The 25,743-nt window shown below is 45.9% G+C and overlaps 3 protein-coding genes across 6 annotated transcripts in view; 2 read left to right on the forward strand and 1 right to left on the reverse strand.

Annotated features, from left to right (window-relative positions):
- Positions 1 to 9,911, forward strand: LOC6531578 (DNA replication factor Cdt1). Of its 2 annotated transcripts, none has more exons than XM_002092340.4 (4): positions 1 to 287; positions 399 to 1,063; positions 2,302 to 4,281; positions 9,712 to 9,911. In XM_002092340.4, the coding sequence occupies exons 1-3, from the start codon at positions 207 to 209 to the stop codon at positions 3,785 to 3,787; spliced, it is 2,232 nt and encodes a 743-aa protein (XP_002092376.1). In that variant the 5' UTR covers positions 1 to 206; the 3' UTR covers positions 3,788 to 4,281; positions 9,712 to 9,911. The 2 variants fall into 2 exon arrangements, with proteins under 2 accessions (XP_002092376.1, XP_043062909.1); XM_043206974.1 differs by lacking the exon at positions 9,712 to 9,911 and adding an exon at positions 5,132 to 5,331.
- On the forward strand, positions 5,554 to 10,658 carry LOC6531579 (mismatch repair endonuclease PMS2). 2 transcript variants are annotated; one of them, XM_002092341.4, is made up of 9 exons: positions 5,555 to 5,766; positions 5,830 to 5,989; positions 6,046 to 6,189; positions 6,252 to 6,820; positions 6,880 to 7,516; positions 7,566 to 8,279; positions 8,334 to 8,587; positions 8,645 to 9,093; positions 9,148 to 9,397. In XM_002092341.4, the coding sequence occupies exons 1-8, from the start codon at positions 5,641 to 5,643 to the stop codon at positions 8,738 to 8,740; spliced, it is 2,700 nt and encodes an 899-aa protein (XP_002092377.1). In that variant the 5' UTR covers positions 5,555 to 5,640; the 3' UTR covers positions 8,741 to 9,093; positions 9,148 to 9,397. The 2 variants fall into 2 exon arrangements, with proteins under 2 accessions (XP_039229222.1, XP_002092377.1); XM_039373288.2 differs by lacking the exons at positions 7,566 to 8,279; positions 8,334 to 8,587; positions 8,645 to 9,093; positions 9,148 to 9,397 and adding an exon at positions 10,338 to 10,658 and having other exon boundaries at positions 5,554 to 5,766.
- The window catches only part of LOC6531580 (netrin receptor unc-5), a 19,948-nt gene continuing 4,703 nt past the window's right edge, over positions 10,499 to 25,743 (reverse strand). The window contains exons 3-12 of one of the 2 annotated variants that reach the window (XM_039373286.2): positions 22,337 to 22,395; positions 21,495 to 22,239; positions 20,797 to 21,078; positions 20,352 to 20,522; positions 18,440 to 18,493; positions 16,580 to 16,918; positions 14,157 to 14,285; positions 13,855 to 14,059; positions 13,059 to 13,132; positions 10,499 to 13,000 (exon numbers count right to left, since the gene is read on the reverse strand). In XM_039373286.2, the coding sequence (XP_039229220.1) occupies positions 11,688 to 13,000; positions 13,059 to 13,132; positions 13,855 to 14,059; positions 14,157 to 14,285; positions 16,580 to 16,918; positions 18,440 to 18,493; positions 20,352 to 20,522; positions 20,797 to 21,078; positions 21,495 to 22,179 (3,252 nt within the window). In that variant the 5' untranslated portion in view covers positions 22,180 to 22,239; positions 22,337 to 22,395 and the 3' untranslated portion in view covers positions 10,499 to 11,687. Of the gene's footprint in view, positions 13,001 to 13,058; positions 13,133 to 13,854; positions 14,060 to 14,156; positions 14,286 to 16,579; positions 16,919 to 18,439; positions 18,494 to 20,351; positions 20,523 to 20,796; positions 21,079 to 21,494; positions 22,396 to 25,743 lie in introns of both variants that reach the window. The other variant, XM_015195936.2, reaches the window with a different exon arrangement.

Here is a 25,743-nt window from a genome sequence, read left to right on the forward strand (position 1 = left end):
CTGCATCTAGTGAAAAATCGTGGCCAGTTGTAATTTGAGCAGTGCGCTGGCACGACGTGGTGATAAATAAGAAAAAACTAAGAGATTTATACAGACTAGTGATAATTAACCGGACGTGCCCATCTGTGAATTCAGCCAAGTGGTAGCATTACAACCCTTTAGCCAACAGCAATTGCAATTAGAAATAAATATTATACATACTTACTATGGCCCAGCCATCGGTAGCTGCATTTTTCACAAACCGCAAACGCGCCGCCTTAGATGATGCTATCAGTATCAAGAACAGGGTAAGAAATCCGTCCCAGAAACGTGACTCCAGATACAAAAGTATCTGCAAGTGCGTTCTGCCAGTACAGGCATCTCAAAAATGGCATCTTAAAAATGACTTTGTTCTGCAGCGTCTGGCGGAACCCGCTGAGACCGTCACCCCCGCCACCGCCCCCTCCCAGTTGCCTGCGGCCGACCATGATGCGGATCTGGACACCCTGAAGGCGGCGGCCAGCGGCATGCGGACCCGATCCGGACGCACTACCCGACTGATTGTCACCGCCGCCCAAGAGAGCAAAAAGAAGACACTGGCTGCCGCCAAGATGGAGCCACACATCAAGCAGCCCAAGCTGGTGCAATTTATCAAAAAGGGCACTCTGTCGCCCAGGAAACAGGCCCAGTCCAGTAAGCTGGACGAGGAGGAGCTGCAGCAGTCGTCCGCCATTAGCGAGCACACGCCCAAGCTTAACTTCACCATCACCAGCCAGCAGAATGCGGACAATGTGCAGCGTGGCCTACGCACGCCGACCAAGCAGATCCTCAAGGATGCCTCGCCCATCAAGGCGGATCTCCGCCGCCAGCTCACCTTTGACGAGGTGAAGACGAAGGTATCGCGGAGTGCCAAGCTGCAGGAACTGAAGGCAGTGCTGGCCAGGAAGGCGGCCCTCGAGCAGAAGCGCAAGGAGCAGGAGGAGCGCAACAGGAAACTCCGCGAGGCTGGCCCCTCCCCCTCGAAGTCCAAGATGAGTGTGCAGCTCAAGGAATTCGACACAATCGAGCTGGAGGTGCTTACAAGGTGAGCTGATTGCTTATTAAGAGTTTTTTTGGGATCCGAACAGAATTCTGCTTAATGTCCTAAATATAGAATTAAGTAGTATTATTATTCAATCATTCAAGTTAGATGCATTCGAAAGATGCATCTTAGGGGTATTAAACCTTGATTGAATGATATATCATGTCTGACATACATAGATGCAGTATCCTAACTTCTGAAATGGAAAACAATTCCCTTACGCTATGACACTATGAAAACGAGTTTCTTATCCTTTATTGCATCCCATTCAAACCGGGTAACCATAACTGTCCAAGAAAACAAGCCATGTAAGAAGCTGAAGATATGTGCCTGCCGCAACAATTTTGATTTAGCTGGCTGGTGGCCTAGAATCGGCATAAACAAACCACGGACTGTGGAGTGTGGCCTATGAAAAAAACCGGGTAACATAATTTAGCGAAAGGCCAGCACTTGCTGCCATGCAGTTCTGCTGCAATCGAGGTCGCTCTCCGGGTCTCCGGGTTGTTCGTTCGAGCGCTTGACTTTGCGCTGAAGTTGCATATTTTTCGCCCAAGAGTGGCAGTAGTCACCGATGGCTTGGCTTTGGTTCGGCTATACGAATGTACATATGGCTATTTTTGAGCGAGCAATTGCTGCTGATTCGTGACGTCTGTACAACATGCACAAGTACCCAACTGGCTGACTGACCCTCCCCATGCGACGTATCGCAGTGTGTGTATCGCTATGCGCTGCATGTTTACCCTTCGCAGACGTTACAATCTAGCCCGGCCCGACCTTCCCTTTGAAAATGCTTACTTTCCGCCCGCATTCGGGGGTTGCTTTTCCTCCGGCTCTCGGGAAAAAAAGGATCTTAACTGCGTTGCTGCATGGGAATGTGTGTATCTGTATTTTGGGTCGGACGCTCAGGTAGCAACCTTTTTTTGTAACGGCCGTCTTGAAGAAAGGTTCCAAGCAGCAAATAGGACACATTTTCGAATGGGAAATGCCTTTTCGCAGGGCATACTCATTTTGTGAAGCAATAACTTGTTTTTGGGCAAATAAACAACTGCATGGAATCTCATTGATGAATTAGGCATGAAATCTTCGCTTTCAATAGCAGTCACTAATATATTTTTGCTATTTTCTAATAGAATTTAATATTAAGTAGTATATTACATATTTAGAAACCGAATTTTAAAATGTTAAATGGAAATATATTATTATATAGATTACTTACAACATTTGCTTTTTCCCACAATCAGCCCTTTGAAGACCTTCAAGACTCCCACAAAACTACCGCCACCCACCCCGGACAAACATGAGCTTATGTCGCCGCGGCACACGGACGTCTCCAAGCGCCTGCTCTTCAGTCCGGCCAAGAATGGATCTCCCGTCAAGTTGGTGGAGGTTCCGGCCTATAAGCGCTACGCCAGTTTGGTGGAGACCAGCCGCGCCGGCCAGCTTCCGTTGCCGTATAAGTACCGACACCTATTGGACGTGTTCAAGGGTCTTGATTCCGTGGTGGCCATGTTTCACAACCGCAAGGAGACCATCACATTCAAGAAGCTGAAGCCGGCAGTGCAGCGCATGCTCCGGAAGAACTTCACTGAGAGCCATTTGGCTCAGATCAAGCACATCTATCCAGAGGCCTTCATCTTCTGCCAGATGAAGACGCGAAATTTCGGTTCTGTCTCGAAGGCGGACTACTTCCAGCTGATCATCGCTCCCAATGTTGAACCACTGCCCGAGCAGCAGGAATCGCAAAAGCCGCAACAGTTCAGCAAGATCAACGAAGACGATGTGCTCGCGTCGGCCCAGTCGACGTCCATGAATCCACACGTAATGACGGCACGCATGCAGCGTTTTCAGAGCCTTCTGCTCGACCGGGTGATGCGGGCGCACGACCAGTTCCTTCGCTCCCAGGATCCGCCGATCATCATCGAAAAGGCGCTGACTCGCTGGCATCCGCAGTTTGATTTGGAGAGCTGTCCGGAGGTGGAGCTGGCCACATTGCCCCAGCCACCCAATGTCGAAAAATACTCCTCAGCCAAGGACATTCTGTCTACCGCTAGAAATCTGTTTAATTGCGCCACGCCCATGGAGAGAGCAATGGACCGCTATGAGGCTAAGTTGGAAGCGGACAAACAGCAAGCAGCTGAATGCAACAGAAAGCCGGAGGAACAGCAGGCAGGAGTGGTCGCCAAGACGAGTACCGCGATTCAGACAAGTCAGGAGGTGCCTGGAATATCTGGATCTGCGGGTAAACCAACTGTCACTGAACCAACGAACCAAACGGAAACCGCCAAGCCCACGGTGAAGGAGTGCACAGCCCCAGATGCCAGTTCCAATCTACTAAAGGGTCTGCCAAAATCACTGATCGAGAAAATTCGAGCCAAACAGGCAGCAAAGGCTCTGGAGGCGATGACTCGACGTCCATCGCAGGACCAGGAGGCCACCAAGTACTCACGTTTGCCCGAATTGGCCAGACACCTGCGCAATGTCTTCGTTACCGAGCGTAAAGGAGTGCTCACCCTGGAAGTAATCATCAAGAAGATCCAGAACAGCTTCCGAGCCAACCTCACGCCACAAGAAATCGAGGCGCATCTGAAGCTGCTTGCCAAGGAGCTGCCCAGCTGGGCATCCTTTCATGAAGTGCGCAAGACCATGTACCTCAAGGTGGCCAAGGACATGGACATGAACAAGATCATCGAGAAGCTGGAGAGCGTGGCTAACGCCAAGAGCAATTAAACCGGAAACACGGAACGCAACCAGGACGCGGGACTCCGTCGAGCAATGACCCTGTGGCTATATCCAGATATATCTTTAAGTACTTGTCCAACTAGCTAGCCATTACTTGATTCAACAACCGGATTAGGCTAAGCTCTCTGTGTACTAAACATTCTGACATTTCCACACTCAACAAGCACCTTGACAACCAGGATTGGATTCATCACATTTACCCAAGCAATGATTATACGTGTAATTTTTGGACCAAACGTTTATACATTCATATTTATTAGACTTAAGACCATTTCATGTTGTACCATGTTGAATAAATAAATATTTTTCCTGGAAATAATAAACATATTAAATTGTGTACACAGGAGAAATAAAATTAATTGCCTCGGGGTTATGCCCATCTATTATCTGTTAAGTGGAGCTTCCTATCTAGCTCCTATATAAATCAGCAAAATTTCGAAACCATATTCTGTTCCAAAATGCAGATCGTCGTGAAATTGCTGGTGAGTAAGCTGGTCAGTGAAGAAGTATCATACGCTAAAATCCATTATCCCTAGATTGTCCTTTTGGCTTTATTTGCTGGTGTATCTAGCACAACGTACATACCAAGCTTTTGCGATTTTGGTTTTGACAATGACTACAATAGCATAGTCCACCGCTGCCGGCCAATCCCCCATTTTAAATAGAGAAGCTACCATTGAGCTAATGAAGTTCAAATGTAGATGTTTCCAATGTCCAATAAAAAAGTAAAATACATTTCACTTAAGAAGTTTCTTTTCCTTATTAAAATGAAATTATGTACCCGAACAAGCTCCCATTGTAGGCACATGTAAGTAATCATTTACGTAGCAACACCCCGACTTTTCAGATACACCAACTGAGTTGTGCGCTGCAGCATCTCAAAATTTTACTTTTTCATCAGCGACATGCTACAATAAATCAATGAATTAGATCATCCTCTAGCTTGACTATTATAAAGCCAAGATTGTGGATTGTAGATGGATTTCTGCGGGTGACTTCTGTTGGGTCAATGACTTGGGATCGGGTATAAACTCGGCAATACTGGGACGATTTTTAATTTTAGTCTAGTGGCCAGGAACTTTCTGTGGTTTCCCCAAAAATGATAAGCAACGTATGTTGAATAAATATAATATACTATAATATGGACTCGGGGTTAAGAGCGCCTCTTATCTGCTAAGTATAGCTCAAATCTAGTACTAAAATAAATCAATCCAATATAAAGTACCAAAAATTTGGAACCACATTCAGTTCCAAAATGCAGCTCGCCGTGAAATTGCTGGTGAGTAAGGTAGTCAGTGAAGAGTCTCCTAAGCTAAAATCCATTTCCCCTAGATTGTCCTTTTGGCCTTATTTGCTGCTGTATCCAGCAGACCGTACTTACCAGACTATTGCGATTATGATTACGGATACGGATTAGTACGAGCTAAGGGCTTCGGCTGCTGGGGAGGTGATTCATGGGGCTACGGTAAATAAGAAAGCTACCATTGAGCTAATGAAGTTAAAATAAAGGTGTTCCCGATGTCTAATTAAAATGACTTGTGATTTTTCTTTTATTTATTAAAATCAATGAAGGGTGCGTCTTTTGAACATGAACAAAGGCTTATTTTAAACACTCAATTTGGATTTGAATTTGCGAAACATATTACTTACGTTATGCAACAGCGCCCTCTAGCGCTCTTCGACATGTGTGTCAACAGACGATGTAAAAACTTGTTGCATTCCGTATCGATTACGGGATCGTATAATCTGGTCACACTGAAGCCGAAAGAGCGCCACAATTTTGTGAATTAACGCACTCGTTTTACTTGAGCCACCATTATGTTGGAATAAATAAATAAATAATGTTGGAAACCGATCACAGTGCTGGCACGGAGGAAGAACCGGATGTGCCACCACCAACCACGGTGTCGTCGGGTCAGATAAAGGCGATTGCCAAGGATACAGTGCACAAAATATGCTCGGGACAAGTGAGATACAAAGCTATTATAATTTCGCTTAAATTCCTTAGACTTGAACACAATCAATTTCAGGTGGTTCTCAGTTTGGCCGTGGCTGTCAAGGAGCTGGTGGAGAATTCCATAGATGCGGGCGCCACGCTGGTGGAGATCAAGCTGAAGGATCAGGGGCTGCAGGGTGTGGAGGTCAGCGATAATGGCAGTGGCGTGGAGGAAATGAATCTGGAGGGAATGAGTGAGTACCGGCGTATCTACAATGGTGCGGAATAATAGCTAAGCCACTGTCCACAGCTGCCAAGTACCATACCTCAAAGATCCGGGAATTCGTGGACCTGCTGGGCGTGGAAACCTTTGGATTCCGTGGAGAAGCTCTGAGTTCACTGTGTGCCTTGTCGGATATGGTCATTCAAACCCGGCACAAGTCTACAGATGTTGGTGAGTTATGGACTTCCAGTCCTCTCCACCTCTAGTCTCCTAAAACCACCTGCGATTTCTAGGCGTTAAGGTGGAACTGGACCACGAGGGCAGGATCAAAAAGCGTTCTCCTTGTGCCCGTGGAGTTGGCACCACCGTCGTCCTGGCAAATCTTTTTACCACTCTGCCAGTTCGTCGGCGTGACTTCACCCGCAACATCAAAAAGGAGTTCACCAAGATGTGCCAGATTCTGCAGGCCTATTGTTTAGTGACCAAAGGTGTCCGCATCCTTTGCAGCAATCACACTCCTAAAGGGGCCAAAACTGTGGTGCTACAAACGCATGGCGACCAGGAGGTCATGGCGAATATATCTGCGATATTTGGAGCACGTCAGGCCACGGAGCTGGTGCCTTTAAAATCGCCTTTTGGGCAGGGCCAGCTGAGCGAGGCGGAATTGCGGGCCGATCTTGAATCTTGTGCAGATGTCGCCGATACCACTTGTCCTCAAATCTGCGCTGAGGATGTAGAGCGTCTCAATCAAGCGGACTTCCAACTCGAAGGATTCATTTCCAGTTGCCGGCATGGCGCTGGACGTTCTAGCAGAGATCGTCAGTTCTTTTTTGTTAACTCAAGGCCCTGTGATCCCAAGAATGTGAGACAATCCCTTTTAAAACGGTTAATATAAATTAAATTATATATATTACATACCAGATAGCCAAGGTGATGAACGAGGTTTACCATCGCTATAACGTCCAACAGCAGCCCTTTATTTATCTTAATATCGTCACTGCCCGTTCTGATGTGGATGTGAATCTCACGCCCGACAAACGACAATTGCTGATTAACAACGAGCGAATTCTGTTGCTGGCACTGAAGAAATCCCTGCTGGACACCTTTGGCCAAACTCCAGCTACATTTCAAATGCAGAACACCACCATTTTGAGCATGCTGGAACCCAAGACAAATCCCAATAAAACTAAATTCCTAGAAGATTCGAGTAACAATAACCAAAACAAAGAAGCATCCGAAGAAGATGTACCCACTACGTCTACGCAGAGATTCATGGATGTGCTCACCCAGTGGCGACGCACTGGCGACACCAAAGGGACGGCACCATCAGTTACTGTCAAACGCCGATGCAGTGAAACCGAAGAATTGAGTACTCGAACGTTAAAAATGCAAAAGATTCATACTTTTCTCAGCCAAGAGTCACCCAAAGAGCAGAGTTCCAAATGCGATGCAGAATCGGACGCAGCGAGTGATGTTGACATGGCAAAAGAGGACAGGACGCAGGCTTCCCTTGATAATAGTTTCCTCAACCTGAAAGAGCTGGCTAGGGATTCCGAGGGTGAGCATGCTTTACCAACACATCATCGTTACTAAAGAATTGGTTACAGCTTATGATCTTTTGACGAAACCTCAGAAAGTACCTCGTATAGATTGCAAGGTCCTGACTCCAATTAAAAGTCGTCCGAGTATTGCCGAGTTTATACCCAATGCCAAGTCATTGACCCAACAGAAATCACCCGCAAAAATCAATCCACAACCGCCTAGTTCCACTCAGCTATCTGAAGAAACTGATATTGGTAGCGACGAAGATGATCACATTGAGCTGCCCACACGGATTGAGTTTGATGAAGAGGTGGAGGAGGGGATGCCATCAAATTTTTCCAGCGGGGAAATAACTACTTCTCTAGAGGAGATCGAAACTTCTCTAAAGGCCCACGAGCAACAGCAGCGGGATCGGAGAGCTCGAGCCAAGCTACAGCGTCTGCGCTTCAAGACAGAAATTAATCCGAACCAGAACCACAGTGCAGAAGCAGAACTGCAGCGTGAGATCGACAAGGAGGACTTCGCCCGCATGGAAATAATAGGACAGTTTAATTTGGGCTTTATCATAGTCAAGCTAGAGGATGATCTATTTATTGTAGATCAGCATGCCACTGATGAAAAGTACAATTTTGAGACGCTGCAGCGCACAACTCAATTGGAGTATCAGCGCTTGACAGTGCCGCAAAGTCTGGAACTAACTGCGGTTAACGAGATGGTGCTATTGAACCACATTGATGTGTTCGAGAAGAATGGCTTCAAGTTTCAAGTTGACCACGAAGGTGGGATTCAATCTGACTCTCTGTTTCCTTACCTATAAACTATTGCAATTTCAGCTCCTGCCACGAAAAAGGTGCGTCTGTTGGGCAAGCCGCACAGCAAGCGATGGGAATTTGGCAAGGAAGACATTGATGAACTCATCTTTATGCTGCAAGATGCGCCCGAAGGCACCATCTGTCGCCCGTCTAGGGTGCGAGCTATGTTTGCCTCACGTGCCTGCCGAAAGTCTGTAATGATTGGCACAGCTCTTAACAGGAACACAACGATGAGAAGACTGATCACACAGATGGGGGAAATAGAACAGCCATGGGTAAGTAAAATGTAAAATTTGGTTATGAAATTAAGAATGGCACATATATTTTTCCAGAACTGTCCACATGGTCGTCCCACCATGCGACACCTAATAAACATCACAATGCTAATGGACAATGACGAAAACGAGGAGGCAGAGCCTCCGGCCTAACAGAGGCAGAATAGGTTTTTTGCGTATATACATATATAAGAAATCGGATAAAAAATTATTGTTGCAGTTATTATTTTCTTTTACTTTTTGTTTGAGCCACTAATGATTACTTGATTAACGATTAAACGACAGTCTTAAGACCATTTCATTCTGTACCATGTTGAACAAATAAATATTTTTCCTAGAAATAATAAACATATTAAATTGTGTAGACAGGAGAAATAAAATTAATTGCCTCGGGGTAAAGCCCATCTCTTATCTGTTGAGTGCAACTCTTATCTAGCTCCTTTATAAATCAGCAAAATTTCGAAACCATATTCAGTTCCAAAATGCAGATCGCCGTGAAATTGCTGGTGAGTAAGCTAGTCAGTGGAAAAGTATTTTAAGCTAAAATCCATATCCCTTAGATTGTTCTGTTGGCATTATTTGCTGTTGTTTCTAGCAAATGGTACTACACAAGGGCACAAGAATATGGCAGATCCCTAACATGTTCCTGGTGCACTGGTACTTGGATATACGGTAAATAATAGGAAAGCTACTGTTGAGCTAATGAAGTTGAAATGAAGATGCTCCCGATGTCTAATTAAAAAGTAAAATACTTTTGACTTGAGAATTTTCTTTTCTTTATTAAAATCAATGGAAATGAGACCGGCAATACTCGGACGACTTTTAATTGGAGTCAGGACCTTGCAATCAATGCGAGGTACTTTCTAAGGTTTCGTCAAAAGATCATAAGCTGCATGTTCAACAAATAAATAAATATTTTTCCTGAATATAATAAACATACTCATTAAATTGCCACAGTGCTAGGACCATCTCTTATCTGCTAAGTGCAGCTCTTATCTAGCTCCTATATAAATCAGCAAAATTTTAAAACCATATTCAGTTCCAAAATGCAGCTCGTCGTAAAATTGCTGGTGAGTAATCTAGTCATTGAAAAAGTATCGTACACTAAAATCCATTATCCACAGATTGTCCTTTTGGCATTATTTGCTGCTGCTTCTAGCAAATTGATCTACCGAAGGCAAAATGCTTGCCAAAACTGTGGTACCTGGTCCAATCATCCATGGTAATAGGGTAGCGGTAAATAGGAAAGCTACCATTGACCCAATGAAGTTCAAATGTAGATGTTCCCGATGTCTTTTTAAAAAGTAAAATACTTTTGACTTAAGAAGTTTCTTTTCTTTATTAAAATCGTTGGAGGTGAGTCAAAAAGCCCTTTGTAGGCACTCTTGTAGCTGCCCACACGGATTGAGTTTCACGAAAAGGTTGCGGAAGATCAGCCAACAAATTTTTCCAGCGGGGAAATACATAATTCTGTAGAGGAGATCGCATCTTCTCTATTCATTGTAGATTCATTGTAGCATGCCTGCAGCGCACAACTCAATTGGACTCTCTGCAAAGTCGGGGTGTTGCTACGTAAATGATTACTTACATTTGCCTACAATGGGAGCTTGTTTCGAAATTTTGCTGATTTATATAGGAGCTAGATAAGAGCTGCACTTAGCAGATAAGAGATGGTCCTAGCACTGTGGCAATTTAATGAGTATGTTTATTATATTCAGGAAAAATATTTATTTATTTGTTGAACATGCAGCTTATGATCTTTTGACGAAACCTTAGAAAGTACCTCGCATTGATTGCAAGGTCCTGACTCCAATTAAAAGTCGTCGCAGTATTGCCGAGTTAATACCCGATGCCAAGTCATTGACCCAACAGAAGTCACCTGCAGAAATCAAGCTGAAACTAGCTAGTAAATTATTGTTGCAGTTTTTATTTTATTTAACTTTTTGTTTGAGCCACTAAGTATACGTCATTGTTCTGTAAATGCTTACTTGATTAACGATTAAACGACAGGATCAGACTTACAACTAAAGACAAATACAAAGGTTATCACTTGAGTATGTCTAACAAACTACTCGTTTTGTTGTTTCGTTTTATAACTATTACTAGATGTTACACTAAATATACATATATGGGTACGCATTATATATAATTTGAGAGGCTACATACTTTTGGGTATATGTGTGCTATGGCTTAGTTTTGATTACTAAATGCTCCTCTTCTTTAGTGACTATTCGTACCTAGAGTCGGCTGAGAAATTCAACGATTTGGCAAACAGTTTACAACTCCCGCATTTGAATTTAAATGTCTTTCGGTTGTCGGTTGTCGGTTCATAGTTGGCCATCACTTACTCTATGTATAATATTTTGGCCTACTGCCCCATGTGAACTCGTATCTTACAGCTGTCGTATCGTACACAAACAGTTTTTCCATCGTAATGCTAGAGTTATGTGTTTAAAACTATAAGTTTGCTAAGCCACAAGTATAATTAAACGCTACATTTTCTTCCTGTTTAGTGTATAAAATGCATGGCACCCATAGGGAACAAAGTTCGTTGAGCAAGTTACCTTAGAACACAACACTACAGTAACTTAGTGACTATGACTACAGCTACACTTTGATTCAATATTCTTTTCATTTCGATTCCAGTTTTCCACATTTCGTTACGTTTTGTTTTTGCGTATTTTGTTCGTGTCGTTCATACATTTTGTAAATAAAAGGCAACTCATGAACATTTTTTGTTTTTAACAACAAGGGACCATGAGCCTCACGCTGATTTCCCCATCTCACTTTAACAAACTTTGCAGGTGGTTCAGTTCTTAGGTGTTACTTGTTTGTTGGATAAGTCATCTTTGGAAACAAATAGTGATTTGTCACTGGAAACGGGGTGAAGATAGGTGAAGTTGGGTGAAACTGGGAAAACTTTCAAAACGGATACATTAAACTTTGCTTAGTTTCATAGCATTTCAACACACATTTTTCGTTTCCGTTTTTGCGGAATGGAATTTCTCGATGTTGGCCCTTAAAGCTGTTTTTGTTAGTTTCAGAAATACTAAAATCATATATATTTCCTTCTTATATAGCGTATGAAAGGGAACGTGCCTTAAATCCACAAAGGACCTATGGTTTCAACTATGATGTCCAGCACATCCTGACGACCCATCTCCTTGAGCGTCAGCAGGAGCGCCATTATCGTATGTGAAACTGAGTTGGAACTACTACCAGGACTGCTATTCGCTCGGCACTCCCACAGATTCAGGATCTGTTCGGTGGGCGAGGCCTTGGTGGCAAAGTAGGCAATATACCGATCGGTATTCAGCTTCTTCGCCAGTAATCGCCAATCCCGCTCGTCGGCCCGTGGAGGATCCAAGGCACCGCAGATCAAACGCTTTGTGGCATGTGGCAGCTGCACAAAGTCCATCACACAGCTCTCGTTCACATAGTTGCCCTGGCGATCTATTGAGATGGTGGTGTTCGTGGTGGAGGCCAGTTCCTCGGCCGATCCGCTCATTGAGTGCGCTGGAATGTTGAAGGTGTAGTAGTCGTCCTCGCTGCCCTGGCCAAAGTCCACGCACAGGGTGTTCTGATCCTGCCTCCGCAGGCTGAACTCGCAGTGCAGTATGGAGTTGTTGCTGAGGATGTGCTGGTAGGGTATGGCATGTTCGTAGGGAGCTGCTGCCTCCACATCCGCGCTTCTCACCCGGATGTTCAGGTTTCGGCTATTCAGCGTGAAGGCAAAGACCTGGCTCTCGCCAAGAAAACTGCCACCCAGCTTGGCCTCCACATTGGCGCAGATATCGCGGCTATTGGGGAAGTCCTTGACCACGTATATCCGCAAACTGCAGTTCGCGTTGCTGGGTGGCGTATGTTGACTGAAGGCCAGCAGCTTCATCTTGATCGATGGCTGTTGAATTCTTGGCTCCGCCACCACGGTGAAGTGACCCAGTTGCTCCGTCATAATGAACACATGCGTCGCCTCCAGCTGCACGAACATGGGTGTGTTAATGGTTTCCTCTCCAACGGATACTGCCCGCCGCCAGTTGACACTCAGCTCGTCGTGTTCGCTGTCCGCGTGGTAGATGTGCACATGCCACTGCTCCGGAGCCACCAGGCAGTGGGGAATCTTCAGGATCACCGGCTTCACGAAGCTGTAGTTGCGCGGCGCACTGTGCACCACACTGCTGCACAGAATGGAGCTCTCGGTGGCGCAGGACACGCGACTGCACTCGTCGCTCAGCAGCAGCAAGGATACGTGCTTCTTGAGGTGCTTTCCGATGGCGTGCTCCGGGACAAAGAGCAGCAGCTCGCCGCCATAGAGGCGGAGCTGTCCTCCTGCGCTTCCCAGCAGCTCGTATGTGCTGCTCTTCGAGGCGTTGAGTATGGACAGCTTGCCGTTCATGTCGAAGGTTGAGTTGGCTGTTGGATGATGGGTATATTTAAATCGATTCAAGTCAAGCGTAACTTGGTTTCTTACAGGTATCCGCTGTGGAGGATTCCCCAGTCTCGGACAGATAGTCCACGCTCAGATGATCTATGGGATTGGTGTAGCTGAAAGGAAAAGCAATCGACAATGATTAGAATCGTGTATTATTGGGAAAAGAAGTACTTAAAGTAGAGGGTGTTGGAATGTAAGGGAATATTGAAAAGTTTATGTCTACACATTGTTAAAACACTGGAAGGCAAGTTATGGGAGGAAGTAATTCTCTGCGAGCAGCACATTGTCGTGCCAAGAATAATAAAAGACGCATAACTATTCTCGTTCTTTGGCGAATTTTAATGTCTTATGAGTCATTTTAAAATGTGAGCCCCTGCCATGAACAAGCCTTAGAATTTATGAATCCAGACAGACCTTAAATATAAAATATTTAGAGTCACAACATAAAGAAATACAACAAATGAGCGCTCGTCAAAAAATGCATGAAATTTATCCGTTTTTTCTATAATTCAAAGGTTCATATTTGTACTTAAATTGTGAACGTTAAGGAAGAAATATTAAGGAATTAAGTCGAAACCCTGGGAATGCATATGTTTTGTATTTTTGAAATAAACATACTAAGGACTCGAGAACTCCAAAGGCATCAAAGATAATCCCTCGATATTAAAATGCTTCATGGCTTATTTGCAAGCCGTAAAGTTTATGGCTATAGTATTTATACCATATTGTAACCAAATCAAGACTCAAGAGTAAAGAGTAAGGACTCAATACCGAGGGATAGAGGGACATATAAAAGGGCAAACTAATAACATTGATGGCTTATTTGTACACTTACTTGGTGGACAGATTGGGCACGTCGTAGTGGTGCTCGGTGACGCCTCCACAGCCGATGCCCATGCCCATGCCCATGCCCATGATGTGCTCGCCGGGCAAATAACGATGTCCGGGATTGACGTAATCGTATCCCATGTTGCTGGCCTCGATGTGCATGCGCATCTCCTTCTTCTCCACAACGCCGGGCATATAATCCGCGTCCATTACTGCAAACGGAGTCGAAATAAACACGGTCAATTGCTGGCGGCCAACGCAACGTAACACGAACGCAGGACGCAGGATACTAAAGTCCTTTGAACTCACCTGAACGGGCCATGTTGTAATGGGGATTGGTGCGGATGCCACGGCGAGCGCAGCAGATCAGTGCGGTCCCAAAGGCGAAGCACACCGCCGTTATGAAGGCCAATCCCAGATAGAGCGTCCAATCGAAATCTGCAATGGTGAAGCGATGCGCACTCATATTAAACTGCTGAATCGGCTGTTAGTACCGCGTAATTTTACTTCAGGGAAAGTCTATTGGCACCCACTTTGTTATAGAAAATATACTTTTATAGAAAACTTGTAAACATTTGAAGTAATGAAGTTACTGCTAAATACTTTATAAATTATAGCAAATATCTATTAATCTTTTCCTGCCATGCACAGTAAGTACAGAGTATTTCCAAACGCAATCTCGAATGTAGAGTCTACATATCAGTTCACCTTCTAGAGAACTGAACTGGCAATAAAGCCAGCCTGCGAACCAAGATGCCACCACCCCGCCCCCCACATCCAATCTTTGTGTTCCTTGGGCATTAAAAAAAAAAAAAAGAAGGAAACCAAGAGATTTCTGCGTAAATCCGCCACCCTCATGCTTTTCAGGATGCCTGCCAAGCGAAATCCACACATTCATGGACGTTGAGTCAACCCGAAACCGAAACCGAAACCAAACCGAACTGAACCGAACTGAACTGAACTTTTCCATAACCAAACAAGCATCCTCTCACCCATTGTCATCAATCCCGAGCAGCCATGCGTATCCGTATCTGGCGGAGCGGAGCAGTGTATGTCTGTATTTAATGTTTTATGTTTGTATGCTCATCCCCAGTCCAGCTTCGTCTATTTCGCATTATAATTCGCCGGCGGCCCCCCGTCGCCAGCAGTCAGTTGCCCGACATCCCGACATCCCAGATTCCGCAACCCAAACCCCCCATCTATGGTGCCCATCTCCATGTCCACACCCACTACCATACCATCCATTGGACGCCCATTGTTGCGCTGCCAGTTTCCGTTGCTGTGATTGTTGTCGTCATTGTTGCCGGCGCTGGCGGTGACTGGTTGTTGGTTCCAAAAAGGAATCGCTGCAGCGCAAGGAATTACTCTGTATATATTATGATTATTATGCCGTACATACAGCCAGTACAGTCGGTGCTGCCCGGCTAGCAGCAGGGCTAGAAGTGGGTGGATTATACAATGTATGAAATGAGCAATTATATTCGCTGTAAATCAGCGGCAGCATCGGAAACAGCAATGGAAGCTGAAGTGGAAGTAGAAGTTGAAGACCCTGGCAGCATCCCCAACTGGGATACTCCAAGGATCTTGTCGCTTTCGGTTTCCCTGCTCGCTTTTGTGCATTTTGCATGCTGGCTTTTTTACAACCACATCCACATATATATATAGAAATATATATATTGTGTTTCTTTTTTTTATTTTTGCATCCTGTAAGGGACATCAAAAGGGGATTCGTCTCCTTGGCCTGACAAATACGCTTTTAATATCAGATGGTTGAGTACGAGTTGCTGACAATGGGCCATGATGAAGCCGCAGGTATCGGTGGCCCCAGGGATTTGCTCCGGATTGCTCCAGCTTTAGCGAATCGTAATAAAATCGAAAATAAGCTGCCGAGTGTCACAGCTCTTCGTAAACTTTTCAGCAGGCAATCAAATAAAGGACAAACCTGCCAAAAAAAAAAAAAAAAAAGAAGGAAACCCCAGCAACTCCTGGTACTTCTTGTGTAGCCTGATCCTTTCAATTACACACTGTGACAGCCATCTAATTGATCCCCATGGACCGCACAAAACTATGTTTGAGTTGGGTCAATCGCACAGTTTTCCCCCCGCCAGCCACCCGCCGATGAAAATCGAATCGCAAACAGCAACAATGACACGGGAAAAGCCCCAGATTGGGGTGGCAAATGGGTGTGGGAATGTGGATGTGGATGCTGATGCTGATGCTGCTGTCCTTGCCGCACGCCTAATTATCTGGCAAAGCACATAAACCCTCAGAAGACTTGTGTGGGACCCCCACTTAAATCTCAATTCCAAGTGCTGCTGCTGCGATTGATTTGCGACCCTTCTTCGATTGGGTGCGGGTTTCATTTGGGGTTCGGTATTGGAAGTCGCAAGTTGAGAGCTCTGCTGGGCTTACAGCTGGGGGTCCTTTGGGGTGAAAAGTGAAATGTCCTGGCCATGCTTTCTTTACCTCCTATACTTCTATAATGCTATACTTCTATATATAAATAAGCCCGTGGTCGTGCACAAACAAATGCACTTGGTTAATTTCCCATTGTGACAATCAGTGTTGAGTGCTCATCTTTTGTGCGAGGGATTCTGGGATTCAGGCTTTCTGATTCTGATTGTGATTCTGGCTTGGCGGCTGCTGCACTCCGGCTCTGCTGTTATTGTTGTCTAACTGTCTACTTTGTTGCTCCCCAGACCCATTCATCCTAGTCATAAGCACAGACTCACCATCCTTGCCAATCTGGCACTGTTCGCCGCGGCATTCGGCCGTTTGTATGTCTTTTCCGGCGCACAATGATTTGCCATATCCCGGGATAATGTCGGCACTGGAGCCAGTCACTTCGCTGGGGCTTCCTACTCCGGCTCCTGCTCCTGCTCCAGCTCCCGCTCCTGCTGCGGCGATGAGGGCGGCCATGCCCACACCGGGAGCGCCCAGGAGCAGATCACCGGCTTCCTCCGCCTCGGAGGAAATCTGAGTCTGGCCCTGAGTCAGGCACTTCCGGCGACGCACTTGAATGCACTCCGCGGAGCAGATGCTCCAGTCACTCCACGCCGACCAGCGGGCCACTGTAAATGGTAGAGCAGGGGCAAAAGCACAGGCAGTTTAGAAATCAAAAGTCATATTAACATGATTTAGCACACATTCCCGACAGCGGCACTCCCCGGGTCATATATCAAGACCATCGGGGCCACAGCCATGGACGTGGCATTCCAACCCCGCTTCCCCATCGCTACTTCTCTTCTCCGGCTGCACAATTACACTCTAATAGATGGTCCGTGGGGAGAAATCGAAAGTTTGTTCCCACCATAAAATTAGTGGGTCTTCCTCCACTCCTGATTCCCAGTTTCCATCTCCCAGTTCTCATTTCCTTGCTTTTTTTTCTTTACCCCCAAAACTCCGTTGACGACGCCTCTGTTGATTTTTGGGGTTTGGTTTGGCTCGCTGTCTGCGTGGGTGGGTGAGTAAAAGTGATTGTCATTTTAATGCTTTTCTATTTTCGCATTTTCTTTGCTATTTCAATTTCCACTAAATGAGGGGGAGAAAGCGGAAAGTCCGAAAGCTAAACAAAAAGCCTAAAATGTCCATGGTGTGATGCATGCCAATGGCAGCTGAAATATATGTTCGACAGCTATGCACGGGGAAAAAGAAAGTAGTTCCAACCTATTCAAAGGTTTTTTTTTAAATTAGTAACAATTGGTACACTTCGACAATTATTTGCTGTTTTTTAAGTCACTAGTTTGGGTACATCAAATTGGAAATTCTTTCATTAATTCTTTTGATATATTTTTGAAGCTTTCTATTTCCCCTGAATTTGTAATTTAAAACCCGCATTTGAATGTTTTTTTTAATCAGATATTTAGTGAACATTCTTTTAACTTCCTATTGTCACTTCCTAAATTGGTTTTTCGCTAAGTGTGCGCACATCCTGGTATAAATACATCGGCATTTGGCACTTCCTGTTTTGGAAACATAAAACCACCCCCAGAAAGGGCGCACAGAATTCCGGACTTGTCGCCAGCCATCATCACATTGCCAGGCATTTAGTTTTCCCCGCTGCCACGCCGTGCGCATCCTGATCCCCAACCGCCTGTCAATACCCATTCCAGGACGTATCCTTTTCGACCCCGGCCAAAAACCGAGACCCAGAACTAGACCCAGACTGTTGCATGAATCAGAGAGCGTGAGTCGTGGTAAGTGATTTTTAAGTTGCTATCTGCCGCAGTGACGTCACCTACTACCCCGTCGCAAAGTAAGTCACTTCAGTTAAAGTCAGTTAAAGGGCGGAGGTTTCTTTTTTATTTTGGGGGAAGTCCCGAAACGAATGACGCCACGGTTGGTTGGATGCTGATGCTGATGCCTCCGGTTCGGGTTAACACGATTGTTTATTGGATTGTTAAGGCCCCAACTAAAAAATTTAACTGTCGCCGGCTCGTTAAACATTCAAGTTTAACTGCTCGAACACAATGTCGTATTGAATCCTTTGGAACGCCCCCATCCCCATCCACACCCCATCCCAATGGATCCTTGTAAGGCCGGGGGAAGCCTTTGAGGGAAATGCATATTGTCGGGCCTTCGGTTCAACTTACTGCGCTTACTCGACGAAATGTCAAATCCATCAGGGCTCACGATTTGAGTGTCCTCTGTTGTTGGCAGGCGGCGATGGCGACGATGGCGATGATGGCGACGGGACGTCAGGACGTCAGGACGACGGGACGTCGGAGCGACAGCGTAATCACGGGGCGTAAGTGGGCGTGGCAGCGGCAGGAGCATAAGGTTGACACGGTTCCATGGGGATGAAAAGTCGTCCGGCAAGAGAAGAAAAAAAACGAAAGCCAAGCGAAATTTAAAATTAATTTTATGACACACTTTTCATAGAAAAGAAAAATACCCGTGCCCACAATGGCGTCCCCCTCCTGACGACCGAAATGCCCCATTCTGGAGTATGGTGTATACGGAATACCATAGTATACTCCACCCATCCAATTCCCATTTTCCATCTCCCACATCCCATTTCCCATCGCCCATTTGCCCCGCTTGTCTGTCAACAATTGCTCATTGCTGTGCCCGCTGTGCGCCTGGCCAAGTATCCTACGAAATCTCCGTGTGGGTGAGTGTGTGTGTGAGTATCTGTGCGAGCACTACAATACAATACAATGCAATACAATAAATTTACATGAATAAAAGTGAAGAGTCTCAAACACATGCCGCCCGTGCGTCTGTCAAAAAGAGCGCCCCAGCTACCACCGTTCGCCCCATTCCACTGCACTCCAGATTTCATCCTCATCTCCAGTCCGCAGTCCTCAGTCCTCAGTCCGCAGTCCTCAGTCCGCAGTGTTCGGTGCTGAGTCCCAAGTCTCTGGACTCCCTTTCCCCCGGATTCATTCCTTTGTCACCATTTAGTCGGTGGCACGCCGACGGCAGGCGTTCCCCACTGCCAAAGGCGACGGCCCAATCTATCCATCTATATACGCATCTCGCATCTCGCATCTCGGAACTCGCATGTGGAGATATCTGTCGTCGGTCCGAGGAACCGAATGCGTGTTTAAAATGAAATACTCAGCACTCACTCAAAAGTGTATTATACCATTGTTCGCTGCGGGCATGGTGACTATGTACTGGGGTTGCTCTATATTTAGTTTCAGTGGGTATTAAGTTATTAATCCTGAAATGTGCCTTTTTGATGTGCTCATTATTGTAAGTAATAGTAGTCCCTAATTGTAAAAATCAAGGTGTGTCGACAAATTAAAATTAGACTAAGGTGAGATATTTGTGTTAGTAACTACTCACTCCCTCACTCTACTACTTTTTAAAAAAATCTCTTCTTTGGTTGAAAAATCTTCAAATTGTACAAATTTGCAAGAACCATGCGGATTAGTGTTAAATGAATTGAATATTAAAATATTTCGCTCAGCTGTTGTACTTTCGGAGTTAATCCCATTGCCAGTCTCGTCATTCATGCAAATCCTCTCCCTTTCGGATTATGATAATCACTGAGGTCCTTAGAGTATGCCTAGTTCGCATTGACCCTTAAGCTTATCTTGCCTTTTATTCATTTTTCGCTTTATATGATTTTTTTTTTTTGGCGAAACGCCCCCTGAACTTTTGCGTTGTGCAGTGCTTTGTATTTTGGGCAGTCCTTGTTCCACACCACAATTCCCCAATTCCAGCAACCCGAAATCCTCCTGTCCACCCTGGTGTGAAAAATACGCGTTGTTCTCGACGCTCCGGGAGATGTATCGACAGAAGCAGCGGGGCGACCAGATGGGGATGTGCAGGTGGCGCTCAAGCTGGAATCCCGGCCGCAAAATACCATTTAAATTGACAATTTTGGCTTCTGCTTAACAGCTGCCTTTAAGCATTCCCAGTTTCCCCAGCTGCCCAGTTGCCCAGTTGCCCCGCAAGAGCACCAAAACCGAGCACATAGTGCCCGTATAATGGGCGTGTTGGCCGCCGCAATTCGATGCGACCACAATTTTGCGGATGACCGCAGGAACGTACCTGGACATGCGGCGCAGTCGGCGGACTTCTGGATTTGGGGGCCCGGACACTGGGCGCCACCATTCAACGGCATCGGATTGTTGCAGGTGCGCGAACGCTTCCTGCCCTGGCTGGGCTTGCCCGCACACTTGCACTCGCGCCATGGACTCCAGGTGCTCCAGCCTCCGTTGACTGTGTGACATGGAATCGGAAAATAAACCAATTAAGAGTTTATCGAACTCAATTTAAGGCGCTAAGCTACTTTAGCTCTTATAATTAAGGAGTGTACTAGTGAAAAATGATTCAATTCTCAGTGAATTGAGATGAATTGAATTTCTTAAAAAATACCACTTCTTAAAGTTGTAATTCATGGATGTTGCTGTAGACCGAGAGCCACCAGTAGAGTGGTTTTTCACAGAGTACAGCACGAAACTTATAAATGCTTAATTTGCCCTTCAGTACTGACCATAAACGATGAGCACGGCGGAATCGGAGACGCGTCTGCCGGCGATGTTCTCCGCACTGCAGCTGTAGTTGGCCATGTGCTGCAGGGCCACCTGGCGGAAGAGGAGTGTGCCGGCCGAAACGGTGATCCCCGGCTCGCTGTCCGCCGTGATGAGCGCGTTGTTCTTGTGCCAGGTGAGCTTCGGTTCGGGGAAGCCGCCAGGTGGGTCGCAGCGCAGTTCCGCCCGACTGCCCAGCTCCAGGCGCAGCGAGGTGGGCGACTGGTTGAAGGACTTGCGAATATCTGTGGGGGTGAAACGAACAGATGCAGGTAACCGATGCAGATGCAGATACATATGTAGATTCAGATACAGATACGGTTAGGGGTAAGCTAAGCGAGGGTCAGTTGCTGACAGGAAGCCACCCCTGGACAAAGGTGCAAAGTTAACTACGAAATTACAATTTTAACCGCACGCCAAAGTACTGAAACAAAAGTTCCGAAGGGTAAATAACTATTGTCGAGTAAATATTTAATTTAGCGTTTTTTACAGCAACAGTAAGTTACCAAAGGTAAGGATACACTCGTAAAAAATAAGATAAGCAAATGTGCAAGAATATCAAAATAGCTTCTATATAAAAAAAGGAAATAAAGAATATATTTCAACAGAAACCACTTAGCTTTTCATTTGCAAGCCGTAACTTTTTGAACAGTGTACTCACAAGCAATGTGCACGGTGGCCGCCTGACTCTTGACCACGCCACGCGACGACCATGCGTGGCACTCGCACTTGAAGGGTCCGTCGCCGAAGAACTCGTCGACCAGGTCGCGGTGGATGGTGGCGGTGACCTCCTCCATGTTGACCCCAGTGTGCGGATCCACGTGGGTCTCGTGCGTGGACGGCGGTGGTTGCGAACTGCCGCTGCACTTGAAGATCACCTGCAGCGAGTGGGAGGCCTTGCACTTGAGCACCGCCGGCCGGTTCTTGACCACGAACACGCTCTCCGGCTCGATGAGGAATATGGGCAGCGTATTACTGGCCTCGCCGCCACTCAGTTTGCCGCTGTTGAACTCCTCTAGCAATATGCCCGATCCACTTGCCGATCCCGATGCACCCAGTCCCGCGGACGAGGATCCTGGCGGCGGTCGCGCACTCTCATCCTCACTGCTGTTGACGAGCAGCTCCGCGTTGTTCTTGTGCGGCGCCGAGTCCTCGGTGACCAGGGAGTTGGCGAAGGGAGCCATCGCCGTGAGCGGGTCAATCGCATCCTCCTCCAGGGAGGCGGACAAGCTGCCGTAGTCCAGCTGCGGCAACTCACCGGAAACTGACAGCGAGAACAGCAGGATTAGCTGGAGCTTAACCAGCAGGAGGGTAATCACATTTCCGGCTCTATTAATCACCGCCATGCTTCGCTGTCAGGTTGTGAGCTGTCGTTGCGTGGTGGAGGTGTTGTCCCTTTGTCCGGCGTTTCCTGTGCAACTGATGCACTTGCAGTGGCACTTGCAGTGGCACCTGCAATTGTTGTTGCTGCTGCTGCTGCTGCTGGCGATGTGGCAAGCTAGCTGAAGGAGCTGGCATTAGCATTAGCCGCACACTCGCTTTGTTCACGTGGTGAATACGATCTGGAAAGTCAGATAAGAAACGCCAGTTAACTACCTTTACTTCTGCTCCTTCGACCAGGCAATTTGCGCACTTGGCCATAAGGCGATTATTTACAAAGCGGTCTGTCAAGCGACAAAAGTGTCCACGGTTTGACTAAACGTTTCATATCTTTGACGCACACGCTCAGCATTAACAAACTTATGGTCTTGCACTTGGCTTTTACCCAGCGAGACGACTTGTACACACTCTACTGCCCAAGAAATGTGGCGAGTTTGGAACTTGAGAGAATTTATAATGGCACATTCATTCATTATTGAATCTGAACTAAGCAACTTGTTATATTTGTTCGTTGTATCTGAATCGAAGGATAAGTTTGTTTGGCTGCATATCTTATTACAGTGTTATCCAAACATTTAATGGAACCCTCAGATGGACACCTGCTCTTTTATGACGTAAATCCGCTGTATAAGCAAGTAAGAAAAGGTGTCTGCTTACAATCACATTTCCCAGAATCAACGATGTTTTAAGGGTGTGGTGGCAGCGATGAGAAAATGAAATGAAATGATCACGCAACCCCTTTCAAAAGGTCAGAAAAGATGCTTCTTTCACAAATGAAACTATCTCGAACTGTATACAGTATACTTGAGTTTAGATATCATTTCCTGCCGTAGGTGTAGGCCCAGATTCCAATCTACTGACAGGATCAATGGGAAAATGAGGATGTATCGACTGGCACTTAGGGACACTTCCTGTTCTCGCCGCACAATCGATGAGTTGTCTCCATCAATCAGGGGACCAATACGCCCCGACCGACGACCCACAAAGTGTAGGGCAGCGTGGTCACAAGTTACAAAATTTCCCATTAGCCATGCAAGTCATGCGTCAGGTTCTACGAATCGTTGGTACCTAATCGAAATATTAATAACAGGTATAAGTATGCTCCGCCACACTGCAGTTCTCCGGAGGGGCACCTAGGCAGTTCAGTTTGACTCGGCTTGGTTCAGGACGTGGTCTCCTCCACGGACTTTGGCTATATGTACATAGATGTGGCTGTGGGAAAAGCGCCTTTTGTCTTTCAGAGTTATTAAGTGGTGGTGTGGTGGCCGTTGGAGTTGGAGTGGCAAATGGGTATATGGAGGAGGCATGCCTGCACGAACACCGCGATAAGTCCGGCCCCCGTCTTTGGGCCTCACTTTGAGTTGGAGTTGGGGCTGGAGTTTATGCGTTTGTCTTTGTAATTATGTATTAATCATGCATAAGTTTAAACTCAAAGGCTCCCCGCCCGCTGAGAGTCAGCATTTTATTGCCGTCGACGTGGGCTATTAAAAGGCGCATCAAGTAAAAGTCGATATGTAAATTTTGCGGAAACGCTGATATGCGATAAGTGATTATTATTGGGGGATCCATGCGCCACAGCTCACAGCTCCACAGCTCCACCAAAATCAGAGTTACCCAGTAGCCGGCGTGAGCACGAAACGTAATAAAATATCGGGTAATCAGAAGTTAAAGGGAAATAATACATTTGATGGGTCGTCATCATTGAGAGACTCGTTTTCTTCGGCTTAAGCGCCTTTATGCGTAATTCAATTGGATTTACAGGGTGCTTGTGGACACTTGAGTGTCTGTCAATATTCTCCTTCGTGTGGTGCGGATGGGCTGGGGTAATAGTAATGGTAAATGCCATATATGCTTTATATGCTATCTGCTATATTTGTGGAGTGTGTGGGCGGTTGGTCGGTTTGGTGCTCATGTACGTAACTGACCAGATTATAATAGTCTTTCAACTGTATCCGCTTTGTTTTGTGTGTGCATTCAATTATAGATGGGATATTGAAGCTCGTTTTGTTTTCGATTTGTCTAGACCTTTGTTTGACGAGGCCGAGATTGGGCCACATTGTTTGCCGGCCTGCTTAGCCAAATTACATTTCGGCTAAAGCAAATCGATATCGCCATCAGCTAAAATCGAACCGATTTGCAGCTCTCATCTGCTCCAATCATGGCTTATTTATTACTGCGGGCTCTCTCAAGAATAATGCTGAATTGCAGTCATATATGTACATATGTACATACAATATACTTGTATGCCACATGACAAGGGAACAGCCGAACTGATGTCGAGATTAATCAAAGTCTCGCACATTAAATAGCCCCGATTCGATCGATTGGATCCATACCCATCCAAGCCTGCCTTATCGAACCGAAAGCTTTATTCATCGGGATAGGGGAGGGGGGTATTGTACTATACATTACTTTTTAATAGATTTTTAATGAAGTGAAGTAGGCCAAATGGATTGTAAGAGGCGCTTATCAGCGACATTTCATTGTCTGCGGCAGCACTTTATAATCGAATGGGTTTCATTTATTGAATGCAAACTTGTCGCTGGCAAATAAAAAACCTGCATTGATTTTGGCACGCAAGCATCCGGCGAAAACCCCCTCCACTTCCACTTCCTCATCCTCTGAATGAATGACTGGATGACAAACTGTGGGACACACACGCACATGCACTCAGCGAAAAAGTCCTCGAAAAGAAGATATATATAAATTTAAAAACTATGGTGATCTTTATTTTTCTTCAGATAGATTAAAGAAGCTTCTGGGTCTATTAAAATTAAAGTGCTGCTTAGAGAAATTACTTGGTATATCTGTATTACATTTTGTATATTTTAGATCCCTTTTTCGCTGTGCACTCTTTGAGATTTATGGCCAGATACGGCAAGTTGCGTGTGCATGTAATCATCTTATATTGTGAGCAGGAGACGCCACCGAAGTCCCGCTGAACTTTGATGATTTCCCAAGCTCTCGGATTCCGCGGAGGAGTATGAGTATGAGTATAAGTATGAGGAGGAGGATGAGGATGAGGATGAGATTGTGTCGCCAGCACTTGCTTCCTAGGCAGCCTGAATGAATGGGAAATGCGAATGGAAGACTGCGTGGGATAATCGGCGTCGTATTCAATTTAATTTCACAACTATTGCCGGAGGAAGAGTCGCAGTGAGTGGAGTGGGTGAGTAAAGTGTGGAGGAGAGAGAAGCAGAAGCCCTTCCTGTGCCGAATGAGAACTTCCAAGTGAACTCCAAGAACACAGAACACAGATTCGGCTGGCATTTCGGGGAGATGGAGATTGAAATGGTTGGGGAACAATGCCAGAACACACAAAACAAGTGAGCATTCTATAAAATAATTGATGACTGACTGACTGACTCAGTTGCTTGGCAGCAATAATTTTTATACTTCTCAAGCACTCGCACACACACTCTCGAGCACTAAAATCAAATGCCACTCGAAACGCTGCGCCAGTCGCTTGGTGACTGCCCTGAAGTGGAACCATGGAGCCATGGAACCATGGAGCCATGGAACCATGGATC

The sequence above is a fragment of the Drosophila yakuba genome, chromosome 2R, assembly GCF_016746365.2.
Source record: "Drosophila yakuba strain Tai18E2 chromosome 2R, Prin_Dyak_Tai18E2_2.1, whole genome shotgun sequence".
Lineage (NCBI taxonomy): Eukaryota > Metazoa > Arthropoda > Insecta > Diptera > Drosophilidae > Drosophila > Drosophila yakuba.